Source organism: Balaenoptera borealis (assembly GCF_965194805.1).
Source record: "Balaenoptera borealis genome assembly, chromosome: 9".
In the NCBI taxonomy this organism is placed as follows: Eukaryota; Metazoa; Chordata; class Mammalia; order Artiodactyla; family Balaenopteridae; genus Balaenoptera; species Balaenoptera borealis.
The window spans coordinates 72,049,374-72,068,166 of NC_138873.1; the positions used below are offsets into that span (position 1 = coordinate 72,049,374).

General features: G+C 36.0%; 1 protein-coding gene across 3 annotated transcripts in view; it reads left to right on the forward strand.

The window, feature by feature from the left end:
• CEP162 (centrosomal protein 162) overlaps positions 1 to 18,793 on the forward strand; it is a 92,729-nt gene that overhangs the window by 24,364 nt on the left and 49,572 nt on the right. For 2 of the 3 annotated variants that reach the window (XM_082405919.1, XM_082405921.1), the window contains 5 exons: positions 2,093 to 2,209; positions 10,193 to 10,384; positions 10,984 to 11,065; positions 15,334 to 15,616; positions 17,000 to 17,261. In XM_082405919.1, coding sequence (XP_082262045.1) covers positions 2,093 to 2,209; positions 10,193 to 10,384; positions 10,984 to 11,065; positions 15,334 to 15,616; positions 17,000 to 17,261 — 936 coding nt within the window. The remainder of the gene's footprint in view (positions 1 to 2,092; positions 2,210 to 10,192; positions 10,385 to 10,983; positions 11,066 to 15,333; positions 15,617 to 16,999; positions 17,262 to 18,793) is intronic. The other variant, XM_082405920.1, reaches the window with a different exon arrangement.

An 18,793-nucleotide genomic window follows, 5' to 3' on the forward strand; every position in this document is an offset into this window, starting at 1 on the left:
ATTGAGGAAAGAAGTTGAAGAACACACAGATAAGTGGAAAGATATTCTGTGCTCATGGATTGGAAGAATTAATACTGCTAAAACGTTCATAGTACCCAAAGTGACCTACAGATTCAGTGAAATCCCTATCAAATTCCAATGATATTTTTCACAGAAATAGAAAAAACAATCCTAAAATTTGTATGGAACCACAAAAGACCTCACATAGCCAACGCAAACTTGAGAAAGAGCAAAGTGTGGAGGCATCACACTCCTTGATTTCACAATGTATTACAAAGCTATAGTAACCAAAGCAGTATGGTACTGGCATAAAAACAGACACATAAAACCAATGAAACAAAAACAAAAGCAATGAAACAGAATAGCCCAGAAATAAATCCATGCATCTGTGTCACCTGATCTTCAACAAGGGTGCCAAGAATATACAATGAGGAAAGATAGTCTCTTCAATACATTGTGTTCAGAAAACTAGGCATCCACGTGCAGAAGAATGAAATTGGATCCTTATCTCACACCACATACAAAAATCAACTCAAAATGGGTCAAAGACTTAAATATAAGACCAGAAACTGCAAAACTATGAGAAGAAAACATAGGAAAAAAGCTTCTTGATGTTGCACTAGGCAATAATTTTTTGGATATGACCCCAAAAGCACAGACAACAAAAGCAAAAATAGATAAATGGTATTACGTTAAACTAAAAAAAGCTTCTGCATAGCAAGGGAAACAACAGAGTGAAAAGGCAACCTATAAAGTGGGACAGAATATTTGTAAACCATGTACCTGGTAAAGGGTTAATATCCAAAATATGCAAAAAACTCATGCAACTCAGTAACAACAACAACAAAAAATTAAAAGTGAGCAGAGGACCCAGATAGACATTTCTCAAAAGAAGATATATAAATGGGCAAACAGGTGTATGAAAAGATACTGAAGTTCACTAATCATCGGGGTAATGCAGATCAAAACCACAATGAGATATCACCTCACACCTGTTAGAATGACTGTTATCAGAAAGAGGAAAAAATAAGTTTTGGCGAGGATGTGGAGAAGAGGGAACTCTAGTGCCCTGTTGGTAGGGATGTAAATTGGCACAGCCTTTATGGAAAACATTATAGAAGTTCCTGAAAAAAATTAAAAGTGGAACTACCTTATTATTCAGAATCCCACTTCTGGATATATATCTGGAAGAGATATCTGTACTCCCATGTTTATTGCAGCATTATTCACAGTAGCCAAGGTATGGATACAACCTAAATGTCCACCAACAGATGAATGAATAAAGAAGATGTAGTATATATAATATTACACATGTATATGTAATATGTATATGTATTTACATGCATAATACTTTGCTTTTAAAAAAGAAGGAAATCCTGCTATTTGCAACAACATGGATGAATGTGGAGGACATTTACATTAAGTGAAATAAGCCACGTGAAGAAAGAAAGACTGCATATTCTCACATATGTGGAATCTAAAAATGTCAATCTCCTAGAAACAGCGTAGAATGTTGGTTAGCAGAGGCTGGGGTTGGGGGATATAGGAAGATGTTGGTTAAGGGGTACAAAGTTTCAGTTATGCGAGGTAAATAATGCACGACAATGTGACTATAGTTAATGTTGCATACTACTTGAAACTTGCTGAGGGGAGATCTTAGGTGTTCTCACCACATACACAAAAAAGGGTAAATGGATATGTTAATTATCTTGATTTTGATGATTATTTCACAGTGTATATGTTTATCAAATCAACAAGTCATAGATCTCAAATATATACAATTTTTGATTGGCGATTATACGTCAATAAGATTGGAGGCAAAAATATTTTTTTTTGTTATTTTTTGCAGGCCTTTTGCCTTTTACATAGAAACATAAATTAGACTTGTATATAAGCATAGATATGTGTTGATGTAAGCCTACTCTGTTGTATATAAGAAGAAAATCATGCTTGTTTTAGATCTATGATTATGTATTCTTTATATGTAAATATTTATCTTTGTTTTTATACAGATTGCATATGATTTAAATATTTTGTTAATGGAGCCATACAAGCTTCTCTATATTCCTAATATTTTTTTATGTTATTCCAGTAGTGCTGCTTGATTCATTAGACTCTGTTGCAGAGGTCAACCTTGATGACCAGGAGAGAGCGACAACTAAGCCAGAAGCACTGCCAGATATGACTGATAATGAAATGACAGGAACAGGTAAGAGGGACAAACTAGCTGTTCTCTAAATATGTAATATTCTATGACTAATTTACTTCATTTCTAGGGAAATGTATGTGATATATAATAATATATGTCATAGTTATATCAATAAAATTTTACATTTTTTATTGAAGTATAGTTGATTTACAGTGCTGTGTTGTATCACTGCTTTATTCACTGAATACAGCAGTGATTCAATTATGTGTGTGTGTGTGTGTATGTGTATATATAACTTTTTCAGATTCGTTTCCATTATAGGTTATTACAAGATACTGAATATAGTTCCCTGTGCTATACAGAAGGTCCTCGTTGTTTGTCTGTTTTACATACAGTAGTGTGTATGTGTTAATCCCTCTCCCCCCTTTCCCATTTGGTAACCAAAAGTTTGTTTCCTATGTCTGTGAGTCTGTTTCTGTTTTGTTAATAAGTTCATTTGTATCAGTTTTTTAGATTCTGCATATAAGTGGTATCATATGGTACTTGTCTTCGCTTTGTGACTTAATTCACTTAGTATGATAATCTCTAATTTCATCTATACTGCTGCAAATGACGTTATTTTATTCTTTTTTGTGGCTGAGTAGTATTCCATTGTGTGTGTGTGTGCGTATACATCTTCTTTATCCATTCATCTGTTGATGGACACTTAGGTTGCTTCCATGTTTTGACTATTGTAAGTAGTGCTGCTATGAACATTGGGGTGCATGTGTCTTTTTGAGTTAGAGTTTTCATCTTTTCCAGATATATGCCCAGGAATGGGATTGCTGGATCATATGGTAACTCTATTTTTAGTTTTTTAAGCAACCTCTCTGCTGTTCTCCATAGTGGCTGGACCAGCTTACATTCCCACCAACAGTGTAGGAGGGTTCCCTTTTCTCCACACCCTCTCCAGCACTTATTATTTGTAGGCTTTTTGATGATGGCCATTCTTACTGGTGTGAGGTGATACCTCATTTTAGTTTTGACTTGCCTTTCTCTAATAATTAGCAATATTGTGCATCTTTTCATGTGCCTTTTGGCCATCTGTATGGCTTCTTCGGAGAAATGTCTGTTTAGGTCTTCTGCCCATTTTTGATTGTGTTGTTTGTTTTTTTGATATTGAGCTGTATGAGCTGTTTGTATATTGTGGAAATTAAGCCCTTGTCAGTTGCATCATTTGCAAATATTTTCTCCCATTCTGTGGGTTGCTTTTAGTTTTGTTTATGGTTTCCTTTGTGTACAAAAGCTTATAAGTTTGATTTGGTCCCATTTGCTTATTTTTGCTTTTATTTCTTTTGCCTTGAGAGCCTGACCTGAGAAAAAACATTGCTGTGATTTATATCAGAGAATGTTTTGCCTATGTTCTCTTCTAGGAGTTTTAAGGTGTCATGTCTTATATTTATAAGTCTTTAAGCCATTTTGAGTTTATTTTTGTGTATGGTGTGAGAGTGTGTTCTAACTTCATTGATTTACATGAGGCTGTCCAGCTTTCCCAATACCACTTGCTGAAGAGACTGTTTTTTTCTCCATTGTATATTCTTGCCTCCTTTGTTGAAGATTAATTGAACATAGGTGTGTGGATTTATTTCTGGGCTCTCTGTTCTGTTCCACTGAGCCATATGTCTGTTTTTATGCCAATACCATGTTGTTTTGATTACTGTAGCTTTGTAGTATTGTCTGAAGTCTGGAAGGTATGCCTTCAATTTTGTTTTTTTTCATCAGATTTGCTTTGGCAACTCTGAGCCTGTTGTGTTTCCATATAAATTTTAGGATTATTTGTTCTAGTTCTGTGAAAATGTTGTGGGTAATTTGATAGGGATCACATTAAATGTGTAAATTGCTTTCAGTAGTATGGTCATTTTAACAGTATTATTTCTTCCAGTCCAAGAACATGGGATAGCTTTCCATTTCTTTGAATCATCTTTAATTTCCTTCATCAATGTTTTGTAGTTCTCAGCATATAAGTCTTTCACCTCCTTGGTAAGATTTATTCCTAGGTATTTTTTTAATGCATTTTTAAAATGAATTGTTTTTTCTTTTTCTCTTTCTGATATTTCATTGTTAGTGTAAAGAAATGCAACAGATTTCTGTATACTAATCTTGTATCCTGCTACCTTGCTGAATTCATTTATTAATTCTAATAGTTTTGGTGTGGGGTCTTTAGGGTTTTCTATATAGAGTATCATGTCATCTGCCTGTAATGACAGTTTTACCTCTTTCCTTCCAATTTGGATCCCTTTTGTTTCTTTTTCTTGTCTGATTGATGTGGCTAGGACTTCCAAAACTATGTTGAATAGAAGAGGTGAGAGTGAGCATCCTTATCTTGTTCAGATTTCAATGGGAAGGCTTTCAGCTTTTCTCTGTTGAGTATTATGTTGGCTGTGGGTTTGTCATAAATAGCTTTTATTATGTTGAGATATGTTCCCTCTGTACCCGCTTTGGTGATAGTTTTTATCCTGAATGGATGTTGAATTTTATCAAATGCTTTTTCTGCAGCAATTGAGATGATCATATCATTTGTCTTTTCTTTTGTTGATGTGGTGTATCACATTGCTTGATTTGCATATGTTGAACCATCCTTGTGACCCTGGGGTGAATCCAACTTGATCCTGGTATCTGATCCTTTTTATGTATTGTTGGATTCGGTTTGCTAATATTTTGTTGAGGATTTTCGCATCTATATTCATGAAAGATACTGGCCTCTAATTTTCTTTTTTGGTAGTGTCTTTGTCTGGTTTTGGAATCAGTGATGGTGGCATCATAGAATGACTATGGGAGTGTTTCCTCCTCTTCAGTCTTTTAGAAGATCTTGAGAAGGATCAGTATAAGTTCTTTTTTGTATGTTTGGTAGAATTCCCTAGTGAAGGCATCCAGTCCTGGACTTTTGTTTGCAGGGATTTTTTTTTATTACAAATTTTACTTCAGTTCTAGTGATTGGTCTGATCAAATTATCTATTTAGTCTTGATTCAGTTTTGGTGGACTGTATCAACAATAAAATTTTCAGTCTCATATTTTCTACTATATTTAACAACTTAAGTAATCTGAACTTGCTAATTGTGACACATAATGCTAGTAGGCTGAGTAAAGTGTGTTTTAAGATATATACTTGTTAATAAATGAATGAATGCTGTTGTTACAAGTATAGTACTGTAGATGAATATTGACTCATTTTCTGGCCCCCCACCCCCGCCAGAGTATTCCATTAAATTTGCCATGCATCGGAGAATTGAGACTTTGGTCTTGTGCTTTTCCATAGTTTCCTCTGTGTAGGCAAAAGCTAGATCACATCCTAAAATTCTGAAATGTCTAGGACCATCTAGACTTGACTAAAGGTTGTAAAGACCTTTAAGATAGTGCCTTTTCAAACTTTTTTTAAAGCAGTGGAACTCTTACCTCCAAATGGAATCTTAGGTAGTACCTCTATATAGATAAAAATGTATTTTATCAGTATAAATATAAATGTTTACATATGTGACATTTACTTATAAAGTTAGTGAGAGTAGTAATGGTCTTTTGAAATTCTTAAAATTAAAAGTTCTAGATATTTGTTGCATTCTTATATCATCAGACTTCCAATATGTTTGTATATTTTGTTTTTGTTGTATAATATGAACATTTTCTTGGTTTACCAGATAAACAAGTGCAAATGGGAAGTTTTCAACTTGCTTTTTTGCAAGTCTCAGTTGACCAGTATGGTCAACTAAACCAACCCAGACACTTGGAAAAAAAGAACAATAGAAATGATAAATCACTAGCCAACTCTGAACATCTGTTTGCGTTTTATTTTTATTTTATTTCTTATGTTTTTTTCTACTTTTCTATGGAAGTATAATATACTTGTAGAATAATTCACCTATCATCATAGCTTGATGAATTTTCAAATACTGAACACATCCATGTAACCAGCAAGCAGATGAGAAAACCAAACATGATCAAAACCACAAAGTCCACTCAGATCTTTTATTTCTAGTCAGTGCCGTTCCAAGAGTCAACCACTATCTTGTTTCATCCACTTCCATTTTAAAACTAAAAAAAAATGACAACAGAATTTTTCCATCAAGACATGTTACTCATTTACTTGTTACTACCCAAGTGAATATTCTGCCATGCTGAAAGCATGTGCTGAGCACATGTTCCTCATTCTTACTGCTGTTTTTATTTAAGTACTTGTCACATATGTGCTATGATGGTCAATCCACTTGCACTTCTTTCAGTAGGCAGATATGGATTCTTTTAAAAGACCAGTGTAGAGCTACAGCTTTTCTAATCAGTGATGCATAGTAGAGGGTTCTTTTATGTACAGGATGGCCAGAGAAACTTTATTCTAAGATACACATGAAAACAAAGCCAGAGGCAAGAGTTATCACTCTGATGCTCTTCAAAATATTACAGTTACATAAATGGCACATTTGAGTGTGCAGATTAATTTTTATTACAGTTTTTGTGTTTTAAAATGAAATTTCAGTCAAACGTCTGTGGAACCCATGATTTTCTCTGAAAACTGTTTTGTAAAACTCAGTATGAAAACCGCTGCTGTAGAGTATAAGAAAAACTCAGAAATAAAAAAGGTATTGCTGGAAGCAAAAATTCTATTAATATTATCCGGGCCAGTTATATAAAGCTAAATTTCCTTGGTCTTATTTCTTAAATGTTCTTGACTGAAATAATTTGGTAAGTCAATTACTAGAAGAGTGTAAGTATAATCTTATTGTCTTGTGGCCTTGAATTCATATTCCCAGCCTTACCAGTTACCAGCTGGGTGACACTGGACAATTAATGCCTCTAAGCCTGTTTCCTCTTCTTTAAAATGAGCTCTTGAGATGATGAACTGAGTTAATATATAGTGCCTAATATATTGTTAAGATTCAACAAGCAGTAGCAACTGTGTGGTTCTCATCATTATTATTTATATCAACACTCTATTAAGAGTACAAATTATAATAAAGAACCTGAAGGCATAGAGTATGAATACCTTTTGGCTGTGAGGTATTGAATTTACCTAGTATTTCAAAAAATACACTTGAAAATGTTCAAATCAGCATCTGAAGTTGGTTTAAAAACTGAAAAATCAGTGGCTTGTTTTTTGTTTACCAGGTGTCTTCCAGTACTAAGCAGGCTCCGTTTAGGTAATATGTTGTCAAAGATTATCTCTTTTTTGATAATGCTATTCATGAAACTTGTGCTTTATTGTCTTAAAATTGTTGGTAACTGTAAAATGAGGGCCAGATCTAGCCTTTTGCTTGTTTTCATTTGTCTCAAGGGCAGGTACCATTTTGTGCTGTGGCTGCATGACCAGAGCAGTCACAGGAGGGCATTGTTGCTCCACAACGGGACCCTTGCCTCTGCCCAGTAGGATTTGACCCTTCTCAACCTCCTAAAGTGGAAAAAAATAGGGCGTTTTTGACTTGTGGTGATATATAAAATACATGCAGAGAAGTCAGCCCTTTTCTCTATAAAATGCATGAAAAAAGTTAACATATATGACCCTGGAATTATTTTTAACATCAGTTGGGTTAATGACTCAAATTAGGAGAAAATTACCTTTCCCTTGCTCTGTTTTCTGGGCAGCCCATAATACCACTCGATCTTCCATTTCTAATTTCTAACCTTTAGGTTATTTGCTTTTCTGCATGTTTGCTCAGCTGTTGCTTTAAGCCAGAGCCTCTTCTTTCTGACACCTCACATGGGTTAAATTAGGTATGAGCATTCAGTGCCGCTGTGCTATTTGCCACTGGGATCATTTCTTTTATACATACTCTGAAGATACTTAAGCATCCTGGTATTTCTGTAGAGGAGACGAAACACCTTATGCCTTTTCCCTTTCTTCATAAAAATTAATTATCTCCCTCAGTCATACTACTCTGAATCTGACAGGTGGTTTAGGGCAGCGGTCCCCAGCGTTTTTGGCACCAGGGACCGGTTTCATGGAAGACAGTTTTTCCATAGACTTGGGGCGGGGTGGGGGGGGACTATGGTTTCGGGATGATTCAAACACATTACATTTGTTGTGCACTTTATTTCTATTATTATTACATTATAGTGTATAATGAAATAATTATACACCTCACCATAATGCAGAATCAGTGGGAGCCCTGAGCTTGTTTTCCTGCAACTAGATGGTCCCATCTGGGGGTGATGGTAGACAGTGACACCCGAAGTGTGTTGCTTACCTCCAGCCTACTCCGTAATCTTGTTTGGGTGCTGTCCAGTAGTGGACAGCTGATGCCGCCGCTGATCTGACAGGAGGCGGAGCTCAGGCGGTCATGCCAGCGATGGGGAGCGGCTGTAAATACAGATGAAACTTGGCTCACTTGCCTGCCGCTCACCTCCTGCTGTGCATCCCAGTTCCTAACAGGCCACGCACGGCATGGCCCGGGGGTTGGGGACCATTAGGCTTAGCTTAGCAGGCAAGGTCTTTTTCCTCAAGTCCTACTGAATATCCCTGCCACTAAAACTGTTAGTGATTCTGATCTCACGGTATCCTCCACTTTTTTGTTTTTAATGTATTTAATCAAATCTATTCCTTTATTGGGCATGCTCCAAATAGCAGTGGTGACCTGAAGCAGTAGATAGAAAGATATCCCACTGTGAGGCATTCTTATACAATCATATGTGGCACCTGGCTCCCTCTTATGTTTAGAGTTGAAAATAGTTCCTCAGAATTTTATACTATGCAACTTACACATTATATAGAGGAAGAGGAGGCTGTATATGCTCTTGTAAATATTTTTAGGCATTAACTGATTAGTTCATGGGTATCAAGAGAAAAGGAGACTGGTCACCGTATTTCTCTCTTTTTGTTTTATCCACTCTTCTATAGCGCTTTTTTCTTTTCTCTAATTTTGAAAATTCCACTGTTAGTAGTGAAGAGTACAGAATTAGTAAGAAAATACTCATAAAAGTCTTAGATCATTATTGTCATTAGATCCTTTGAATTATTTCCTCTAGAGTTTATTAATCAGTTGGTGGGAAGAGGAGGAGGTTAATAGGGAAGGAAGAGTGAACAGTGACATGACGTCTCCTGTTTTGGATGACTGGGTGAATGATCATACCATAGCCAAAATAGCAGGTACCGGTAGCAGAACAGATTTTGTTGGGGAATATAATTAATTGACTCAAGGATATATTAGATATGATTTGCTTACCGAACAGTCTCCTTGTCTGTTAGGAAGTTTAATATTCAGAAAAGAGGTAAAGACAAAAGACATAGATTTGGGAGTCACGTGCACATGGGCAGTTATTAAGTGAAGGGTCTTGATGAAGTTAGCCACTCCACCACCACGACCCCCCCCCCCCAGAAAAAAAGAGAGGTTTTAAAAAGAGATGGAGGAGCCCTGAGGTGAGCCATTTACCATACAAGATGGAAAAGCAGCCATCAGAGCAGTGGGAAGAACAAGAAGGTGCTATGCAGAGGAAACAGTCCCCAGGAAAATGGCAGGGTCACACATCTCACAGGGTGAAGAAAATTTTTAAAAGTTGAAGAAAATTAAAGGCTGGGTTTGGCTACTAGGAAATCACTTTCTATTATAGCAGCTTTAGCAGGCTGTTGGAACATATTGGTTTGCAAAGATAGAGGATTGAATTTCAGTTGAAGAAATGCAGAGTACGAGACGCTTGGTGGCCCCATGAGGCAGAGAGAGAGAGAGGAGAGACAGAATCCTTGAAAAATTGTGTCAATTTGAGAAATTTAGGAATAGTTTTATCCAATGCAGAGAGGTCGATTAAGGGTAGTAGGAAGAGACGATAACTAGTAGAGTCAGATTTTACAGTTAGCACGTCAGGACACATCTCAGCCCGCTACAAGAGTTCCTGAGCCTGCTGTGATTCGTGCTGGTAGGCTGTGGCCATGCATGACCCAGGTTTGTATTTCACTCTATATTGATCATGTCGGTATTGTCCTATAGGCTTGTTCACCATTCCTAATAGATTAAGGGACAATGTTAGTGTTCCATATTTCTTAGGTATTTGTGTGAATATACTAGAGATTACATTTAATTCAACAGGTGTTTCTTATGGACAGAGCAATAGTGACATTGAAGCTCTACATCAGGCTTATTGTCATATTGCCCATTCTTTGGGAGATGCAGATGAACAAAGACCTGAGCGTAATGCAGTGGAAAATACCAAGAACTCAGCAAAAGATCATCCTCAAGAAAATGAAGGGTCCTCTAAAAACATCTCTACTACAGAATCTGGTAAAAGCTTCTTTGTTTGAGACCCTCTCTGGACAGTTTCCAGTGTGGTATAATTTAAATGCAATTTGCTCTAGTGATTGTTTCTCAGTATCTGAATTTAAAGGGTTTGTTTAAATCTGGGAATCACTGGTTTAGCTATAAAGTTAGAGCTGAACATAGGATGAAATTTCAGTTCCTCCTCTAATATGCCTTGACCGAATTAAGAAATCAGTTGAGTACTTTCACCTTTTTTACACTTTTCCATGAACATATACTAAAGTTATTTTTTAAATAGAGAACAGTATTTTGGGATCAACTAAATATATAATTAGCATGTGTATGTGTGTGTGTGTTTGTGAATACACCCATACACATATATTTGATGTGTGTATGTATATATAGAAAGAGAGATAAAATATGTAAATATATATTTCAAATATAAATATCAAAGAAGATTTTCTTGGTACAAACAAGCATATAGGGGGAAACTGGGATTATTGTATGTGCCGTTCTGTTAACTACGTCAATCAGAGAAAATGTGATTTTGGTGGTATTAGACACTAAATTAAGCAATTTACATAAGATTTTTGGTTGCTGTTTTAACTTTTCTCCCCTCTCAGATCTGCCCACAGTAGAGGAGCTGATGAAGCCCATCAGAATAGATTCCTTTGGGGTCAGTGGTTTTGATTTACAACCTCTCAGGTATGACTTTTTTGGAATGGATTGAACAGGTTGTTTGTTTGTTTATTGTTTTGTCACTGGGAACTTTTAGAATCATTTGTTCTACAAAACCATTCCTAATGAATGATTAACGTGTAGCTGGTATGTGTCTACCTGTGAGTCGCTCCTGTTTTTTTTTTTTCACATTAGTCTTACTCAATTAGTTTATCAAAATTCTTCTCATGATAAAATTAAAAAATAAATGAATGCTACTGAAAAGTTGCTGCCATTAGCTAGGTAGTCTTAAAGATTTCCACTGAAAAATAAAATCCCTTCAGCTCTAAATAGCTCAGGGACAGTTGGTTTGAATGCTGAGAGGGAACATGAATTTTATTCCGTGCTGAGTCATCCATTCACATCTTTATAAGCCAGTTAGTTTTACACTTAGTCACAGACCAGCTGTCGTCTTATAGGGTGAGGTCTTGGATCACAGGAAAAACGGGCTTCATGAAAATGCTCCAGCTCTGGTACATTTTAATGACAGCTTGTGGGACCTGGCTGTCATTCACCAGCACAGAGAAGCATATCACAGTAGCCTCATCGTACGGCTGCACTTTGCATTCGTGCAGCACTTAGAGTGTCACACCCGTTATCTCATGAGATCCTCAGAATAAGTAGGTCAGGCATCTTTATCGATGAAACTGAGGTAAACCGTCTTAGTGGTGGAGCTCTCACAGGAACCAGTGATGACGACGACGACGATGATAACAGCTAGCATTTTAATCACATGCTTACTGTGGGCCAGGTACTGAGCAGAGTTCTTTACGTATTAGATTTTATTTAATCTTAAAGCAACTCCATGAGGTCTCTTCCATTATTATCCCCATTTCATAGATAAGAAACTGAGCTTAAAGAGGTTAAGTAAATTGTTCAAGATCATATGGCCATAACCCAGGAATGCACTTGGATTGTCAGGTCTTTGATCTCCATGAAATATTTCTGTGAAAAGCCTGTCATCCATGCATGTATTCATTTGTTCATTTGTGTTATCAACACACAAGTTTTTGAGCCCACCTTGAACCCCATCCTCATCCTGTAAATCCACTTGCAGTGATTTCTTGGCCTTGTTCCTCCCTTTGTGCTAACTGAATGCTAAGTCTAGTATTTTTCTACTGGTCTGCAGCACTAGTTAGTATTTTTAAAGCGCAGTTATGCTTACTTACCATTGCTGTTTGGGGCTGTGCTAGTGCTACTGAAGAGATTTTTCACACCTCCTGTGTCTTTGTTGGCATAGGTAGCACCATTTTAGTAATGTGAGTTCTAAATATGGATTTTCACATTGTGTTTAAAAGCTGAGAGCAAAGTGTACTTACATTAAAGGCATAACAATAATTATAGAAATGTCAGTAGTATAAACTTTAGTACACATATCAAAAAACTTTTTAGTAAATTAGGATGTCATTCTAGCTGCTATAACAAAAAAATCCTTGAAATTTTAGTAGTGTAACATCATCAAAAATTTATTTCTTGCTTGCATCATAATTCCATGTGTCTCAGTGGAGTTGAGGTGGGACTCTGCTCCACATAGTCATTTAGGGACCCAGGCTGCTTCTGTCATCAACACACAGTTTCAAGGTTCTCGTGGCCTCATCTAAACAGTCGCTAAGGAGAGAAAAAAGATGGTTTAGCATAATTCCTTTTAACTGCCTCAGCACAGAAATGTTACATCACTTCAGTCCTCATTCTATTGGTAAGAACCAGCACATCTAGCTAACAGAGTCCAAGAGGGCTGGGAAATATGGTTTGCTTGTGTGCCCAGAAAGAAAAGTAAATGCATTTGGTAGGCATCTAGCCAGTCTCCACAAGAATCTCCTCTTTTAATAGCCAAATATCCATTCTACTCTTATTCATACAAAGACCTACTCAGCCCCTCCCCAAAGCGAACAGCTCAAAGTCCCATTCAGGACTTTGTCCATCTGAAAGGCCAGGATTTCCAGGTGAAGCACAGTTCTCTTTATCAGGTTTGAATATAGCTCTTCATTGTCTACTAATCAATGAATTAAAAAGACAAGTTACATACTTCATTACCCACACCCTTCTCATTCAGAAAGGAAAAGTATGAAGAAAATACAGCCATCAGTAATGCAACTTTGAAATCCACTGAAAGATCTTGTAAAGACCCCCTACCTTGAAGATGGGAATTTTCCTTAATTAGGCCATTATTCTGCTCTTAAGGAGAAACTACCATATATATATATGGGAGGTGTGTGTGTGTGTGTTTGTGTATGTGTATATATATATATATATATGTGGAACATATATATATATATATATATATATATATATAGTTCCATACAGCTCCTGGTTCCAATCCTTGAAGGATTTGTCTTGTATTTCATCACCATTGGCTTCAACTGAAGGGGGTTTCAGAGGGGGAGGCTATGCCAGTCTTGGAGGATGCACTGGTTTCTCCGTCCACTTTCTGCCTACAGGTGGTTTTAAGGCTCCCAAACAAGTCTCTAGTCTTTTTTTTTTTTTTTTTAATAGTAGGGTTGTGGTTTCTTTGTAATTAGTTACTTCAGAAAGTTTATTAGGCTTCTGATCTATTTGGTTCCAGTCAGTCCCATGTGCCAGTAACTACACTTAACACTCTTTGCTACACAAAGGTTTTAAATCTGCTTTATGTCTTTGCTTCCTTGTTCTTTTGTTTTGTTTTTTCTTTCTCAATTTAATTGCAGCTGTCTGGATATTATTAGGAACAATAACCTTATGTTTGAAGATGACACTTATAATGTGATATTTGCCAAGGGACTGAGTCACTCTTTTCAACCAAGAAGTCCCATGATGTCTTGCTTTTTTCATAGCATTTTTCAGTGCTGAATCTTATTGTTTGAGTTCAGACACAGAGAGTGAACCTAAGAGGCCCTGAGTTTCTGGACTCTGTTTCCTTTGATTTCTTCTTAAAAAAACAGCCCATTCTATCTTGAGCTCATCTTTTTCTCATAATATCTTGTCAAAAGTAGCCAGTAGTAGCTAGCACCTAAAAACTGCCTGTTCTCTCCTACCATTTCCTTAGTACCCCAGACTCAGTAGCCATGTGGTCTGCCTTACAAACTGTTATAGGTGACAGTTTAGCAAATGTTTTGTCACTATAAAACATGGGTTGTCACCTCTGCAGCCTCTACTATCAGTTTCCTTGCCACCCAAAACCCAACCACTAAGCCACTGACTCATATTTTAGGTTCTTGTCGCCATAGCACTCACATTCTGAAGGCCAGAACTAGTGAATGGCCCCATCTAGATTGAAGGCGTTGAGGAAATGTAGTTTAGTTGGTTCACAGCAAGAACAGGGAACAGTTTTGATGAGCAGCTAGCCAGGTTCTGCTACCAGTAAGAAGGAAAGAACTATTATATTTTCTGATGATTCCAGCTACTTCTATTATTTCTAACAATTATCAAGAAGCCAATCTATCTTATATGAAAATGGTAGCCTCTTAAACTTTCCTTTAATCTTATTTTATAAATTACAAAATTAAATGACCTAATTGACCATGATTTAGTAATTTGAAAATGACAATATCCATATTTTGGGAGCTCCCGTAATATGCTGATATTTAACCACATTTATAACATTTCCTTAAGGGACAGTTTCCATATTTTGAAAATCTAATGGTCTGAAATGTGACATTGCATTTAAGTGTTTTAAACCACAAAGATGATTTTATTTCAAAATCCTAGTGATTTTTCTTGTTCTACTTTAAAATTTTCCTATACTGTGATGAAATTATGCATTTTAATATTTATATTTTATGCCTCATTGACATAAATTATGGTTACTTATTTGGTTTCTTCTAGAAACATGTAAAATGTTTTTCCTGCTTCAAATGCATGTTGACTTTATGAGATACTATAGATAAAAGATATATTACAAAAAGGCCACTTAGAAATTCATTTTTTAATTTTTCTTAGACAAAAGCAATCTCAGTATTGTTTGGTTTGGCTTTCCTTTGAAGTAGGTCTCAGAGTCAACCATGAAGTCCTGTATATTATACTGCATTACAATTATCACCTGAAATTTAAAACAATTATGTGATGCTATGTGAGTATACTCCATTAACCAGAATTATAAATAATATATTTAACATTAATGACCTAATTTGAATAGTTACAAATATTAGATATATTTAATACTCTCATATATTCATCATGTAAATGTATTTTATATGTATCACGTGTATGCGTATATTAATAAAACTGATATTTGAGGAGTTACATAGGGTTCATTCTCTGTGTCCTATTTTGTTTTATAGCTATAAGAAACTGGCTGAGAATAAAGAATCTGAATTTGTTAGACCTTTACCCCTTAATATGAACCCAAATGTTATGTCTCAAGAACCACGAACCGTGAACCAATTTTTGGACAGAAATGAAGAGAATGTAGTTTTAGAAAAGGCAACAAATGAAGGTACAGAAACTAACCATCCAAGAGTAAATACTGTGGAAGAACAAATAGATAAAATGTACCTTGATATTTTGAAGAAAAAAATATCTGTTGGTCCTTCATTATTACCTCAGGATGACAAAATAAATAAGGTAAGTTTTTATAATTCAAATTGATTTGCCATATTGATAAATGAAGTTATATAAATACTACTGATAAGTATGTACTTCTTAAGCTAGTGGGACTGGTTACATACTAACCTCCACATAGACCCTGGATATCTGTGAGCAGTCTATAACAACACCCTGTAGTCCCCAAATTTAAAAATAGCACCGTAGCATTAGCTTTCTTTTCGAAGCCATTCTTTATATTTTTCATTTTTTTAGTAAACGTAGTCCAGAGTTTGAGTAACACAAGAAAATAAAGTGTATTCATCATTCTAGTGCTTTTCAATCTTTCTAGTAGTCTGTGTTCTGCAAAAGTAGGTAAATTGGCATTTCCTATAAATGCTATTAGCAGCTCTTAAGAAACTTATATTTCATTGTTCCTTTTTTCTCTGTTCTTGATTTATTCTGATTATATAGGCTCCATGACCACAGTATTCCATTTTTATTTTACAGTTCTGAGTTATGTGTTTACCATAAACTATCTCCTTGTATCAGTAGAATAAGGCAGGGTACTAATAAATTTTTACCTTGAGAAATCTGGAGAAAAAAGAAGCTAAGACTTTTGTCATTTCAAAACATGTTCTTCCCTGCTCTCCTCCTTGTTGATTCTAGTAATTACATGTCTTGCTTTCTGGCAAGCTTATTTTTTTTTGTTTTTGTTTTTGTTTTTAATCAGTCATCAATTTTATACACATCAGTGTAGACATGTCAATCCCAATCGCCCAATTCAGCACACCACCATCCCCACCCCACCGCGGTTTTCCCCCCTTGGTGTCCATACGTTTGTTCTCTACATCTGTGTCTCAACTTCTGCCCTGCAAACCGGTTCATCTGTACCATTTTTCTAGGTTCCACATACATGCGTTAATATACGATATTTGTTTTTCTCTTTCTGACTTACTTCACTCTGTATAACAGTCTCTAGATCCATCCACGTCTCAACAAATGACTCAATTTCGTTCCTTTTTATGGCTGAGTAATATTCCATTGTATATATGTACCACATCTTCTTTATCCATTCATCTGTCGATGGGCATTTAGGTTGCTTCCATGACCTGGCTATTGTAAATAGTGCTGCAATGAACATTGGGGTGCATGTGTCTTTTTGCATTACGGTTTTCTCTGGGTATATGCCCAGTAGTGAGATTGGCAAGCTTATTTTGTTTTATTATTTTGCTTTGTCTTACTCCTGACTTTGAAGATGTGCTTCCAAATACTAAAATTCTGATGAATTAGAGAACTTTAATATAATGATTTGCCTTCTATGAACTATGTTCTTTAGTAATCAGTATGGTTTTGCTATCTGTTAAATCTTATTTGCAACTGTAGTCGAAGTTTAAGTACTAAAGAGCTTGTACTTGTATGCAGACTTTTAGATCTCAACTCAGTTCTGGAGAAGAAGGGGCTGGAATTGGTAAACAGCTACCATACAAGAAGGCCAAAAGTGCACCTCCTTTATTTAAAAGAAAACCCCAGAGTGGATTATATGCATCAGTTAGGAGCTCAGGGTATGGCAAACCCAGTTCACCATTCAAGACATTTTCTAATCTTGAAAAGAAAACTTCAAAGGACATAATGAAGAGCAAAAGCTTGAGATCCATTCCTACCTCAAATCAGGCTAGGAAAAAAGGTAATCATATACTCTTTTCATGATAGAATTCTGTACACATAGTGTATTATTTTATTTTCTTTGTTCTCTACTTTCCCTGTTTCCTTCCTCCTTCCATGAACTTTCCTTATTCATAGAAAAAAATTATTCATAAGGTACCGCATTCCATCTTTGAAAGATTCAATTCAGTTGAGTTCAGGAGGTTTTTCGTCATAAGTTCTAGGTTTTCCTGAACGCGACCCAGAAAGTATGGGAAGTGAATATAAAATAGGAGAGTCAAACCCCTCCTCATCTGGTTGGCTTTGTAATATCCAAAATGTTTGCCAGAGAAGAGCTATGAATTCAGAATGCAAATGGCAATGTACAAATGAGGGTCAACCATCTGGGTATTAGTTCAGTATAGACTTGGAGAGTAAGGATGATGTTTTATAGATCAAAGAATGCATACTTTTATACATCACAGTGTCTCTGTTAGTTATTTCCTAATGTAGTCGCTTATCGCTATATTGGCAGAAGGAAAGGGTAATTTTCCTCTTAGAAGCCCATGCAGCTAGTAAAAGAAATAGAAATGCTCAAGTCAAACCAACATTTCTGTTGCCTTAAGACTCCAGTGGGGAAGGGAGAGCAGTAGAGCCAGAAGCATTTTGTCCTTTTCTTTGTGATTAAATCGAATAGGTTACCAATTCCATCATTGTTATATGGTGATAGTTGTCAGAGGAGAACTAACCTCACTGGAAAATTCACTTCTAGCTTAAAGTAGGGAAGTGCCTTTCCCTACTACTGTCAATTCCAGGACCACTTTGACTATATTTAAAATTCTTTCAGCATTAAAGACTCTCTTCTTCTGTCTGTATTGGTGTGTATTCACTGCAGCGATCTGTGTGTGTAAGATGGAAAGGCTAGGGCTGATCTGTATGAGAGTGCAGGAGAACAGCAGTGGGGGATGGCTATTCTGGAGAGACAGGAATATGATTGTTGGCTTAATGCAAGCTTCCTTTCCTCCTGTTCTTAACCTACGGACCTCTGACCCCTTTTCCTAAGAAGTTTCTTGTGTTCTCTTATTTTCTCGTTTCTGTGGGACATCTGCTTGTGATGTTGTCATCTACTCATTGTTATTAATAATTAACTGCCCATTGGATCTAGTGCTTAATGTTAAGGAAAAACACTTGGAACATTTCCCAAATTTTAGAATCATCAAAAGGAGTGTGAAAATTTTTCATTAATGTTTTAGGAGTATTCATTCTGTAATTTCGGGATCAAGAAAAATGAAATTTTGTTTTTAATATTATCTACTCTATTATATGTATTTTAGATAAACTAACCACCAACATTTTTGAAGTTTACTTTATCCAGATCCATTCATATAACAAATATTTTTTGAGCACCGACCTTGGTCCAGGCAATATTAGAGGCCCTTGAGATACATTGGTAAACAAAGTAGGCAAAGATATCTCCCCTCCCTCATCTTGTGGAACTTTCATCTGATGAGAAGAGATAGACTTTTAGCAATATGCATAATAAATCAGTAAATGATGTTATATGCTAAGGAAAAC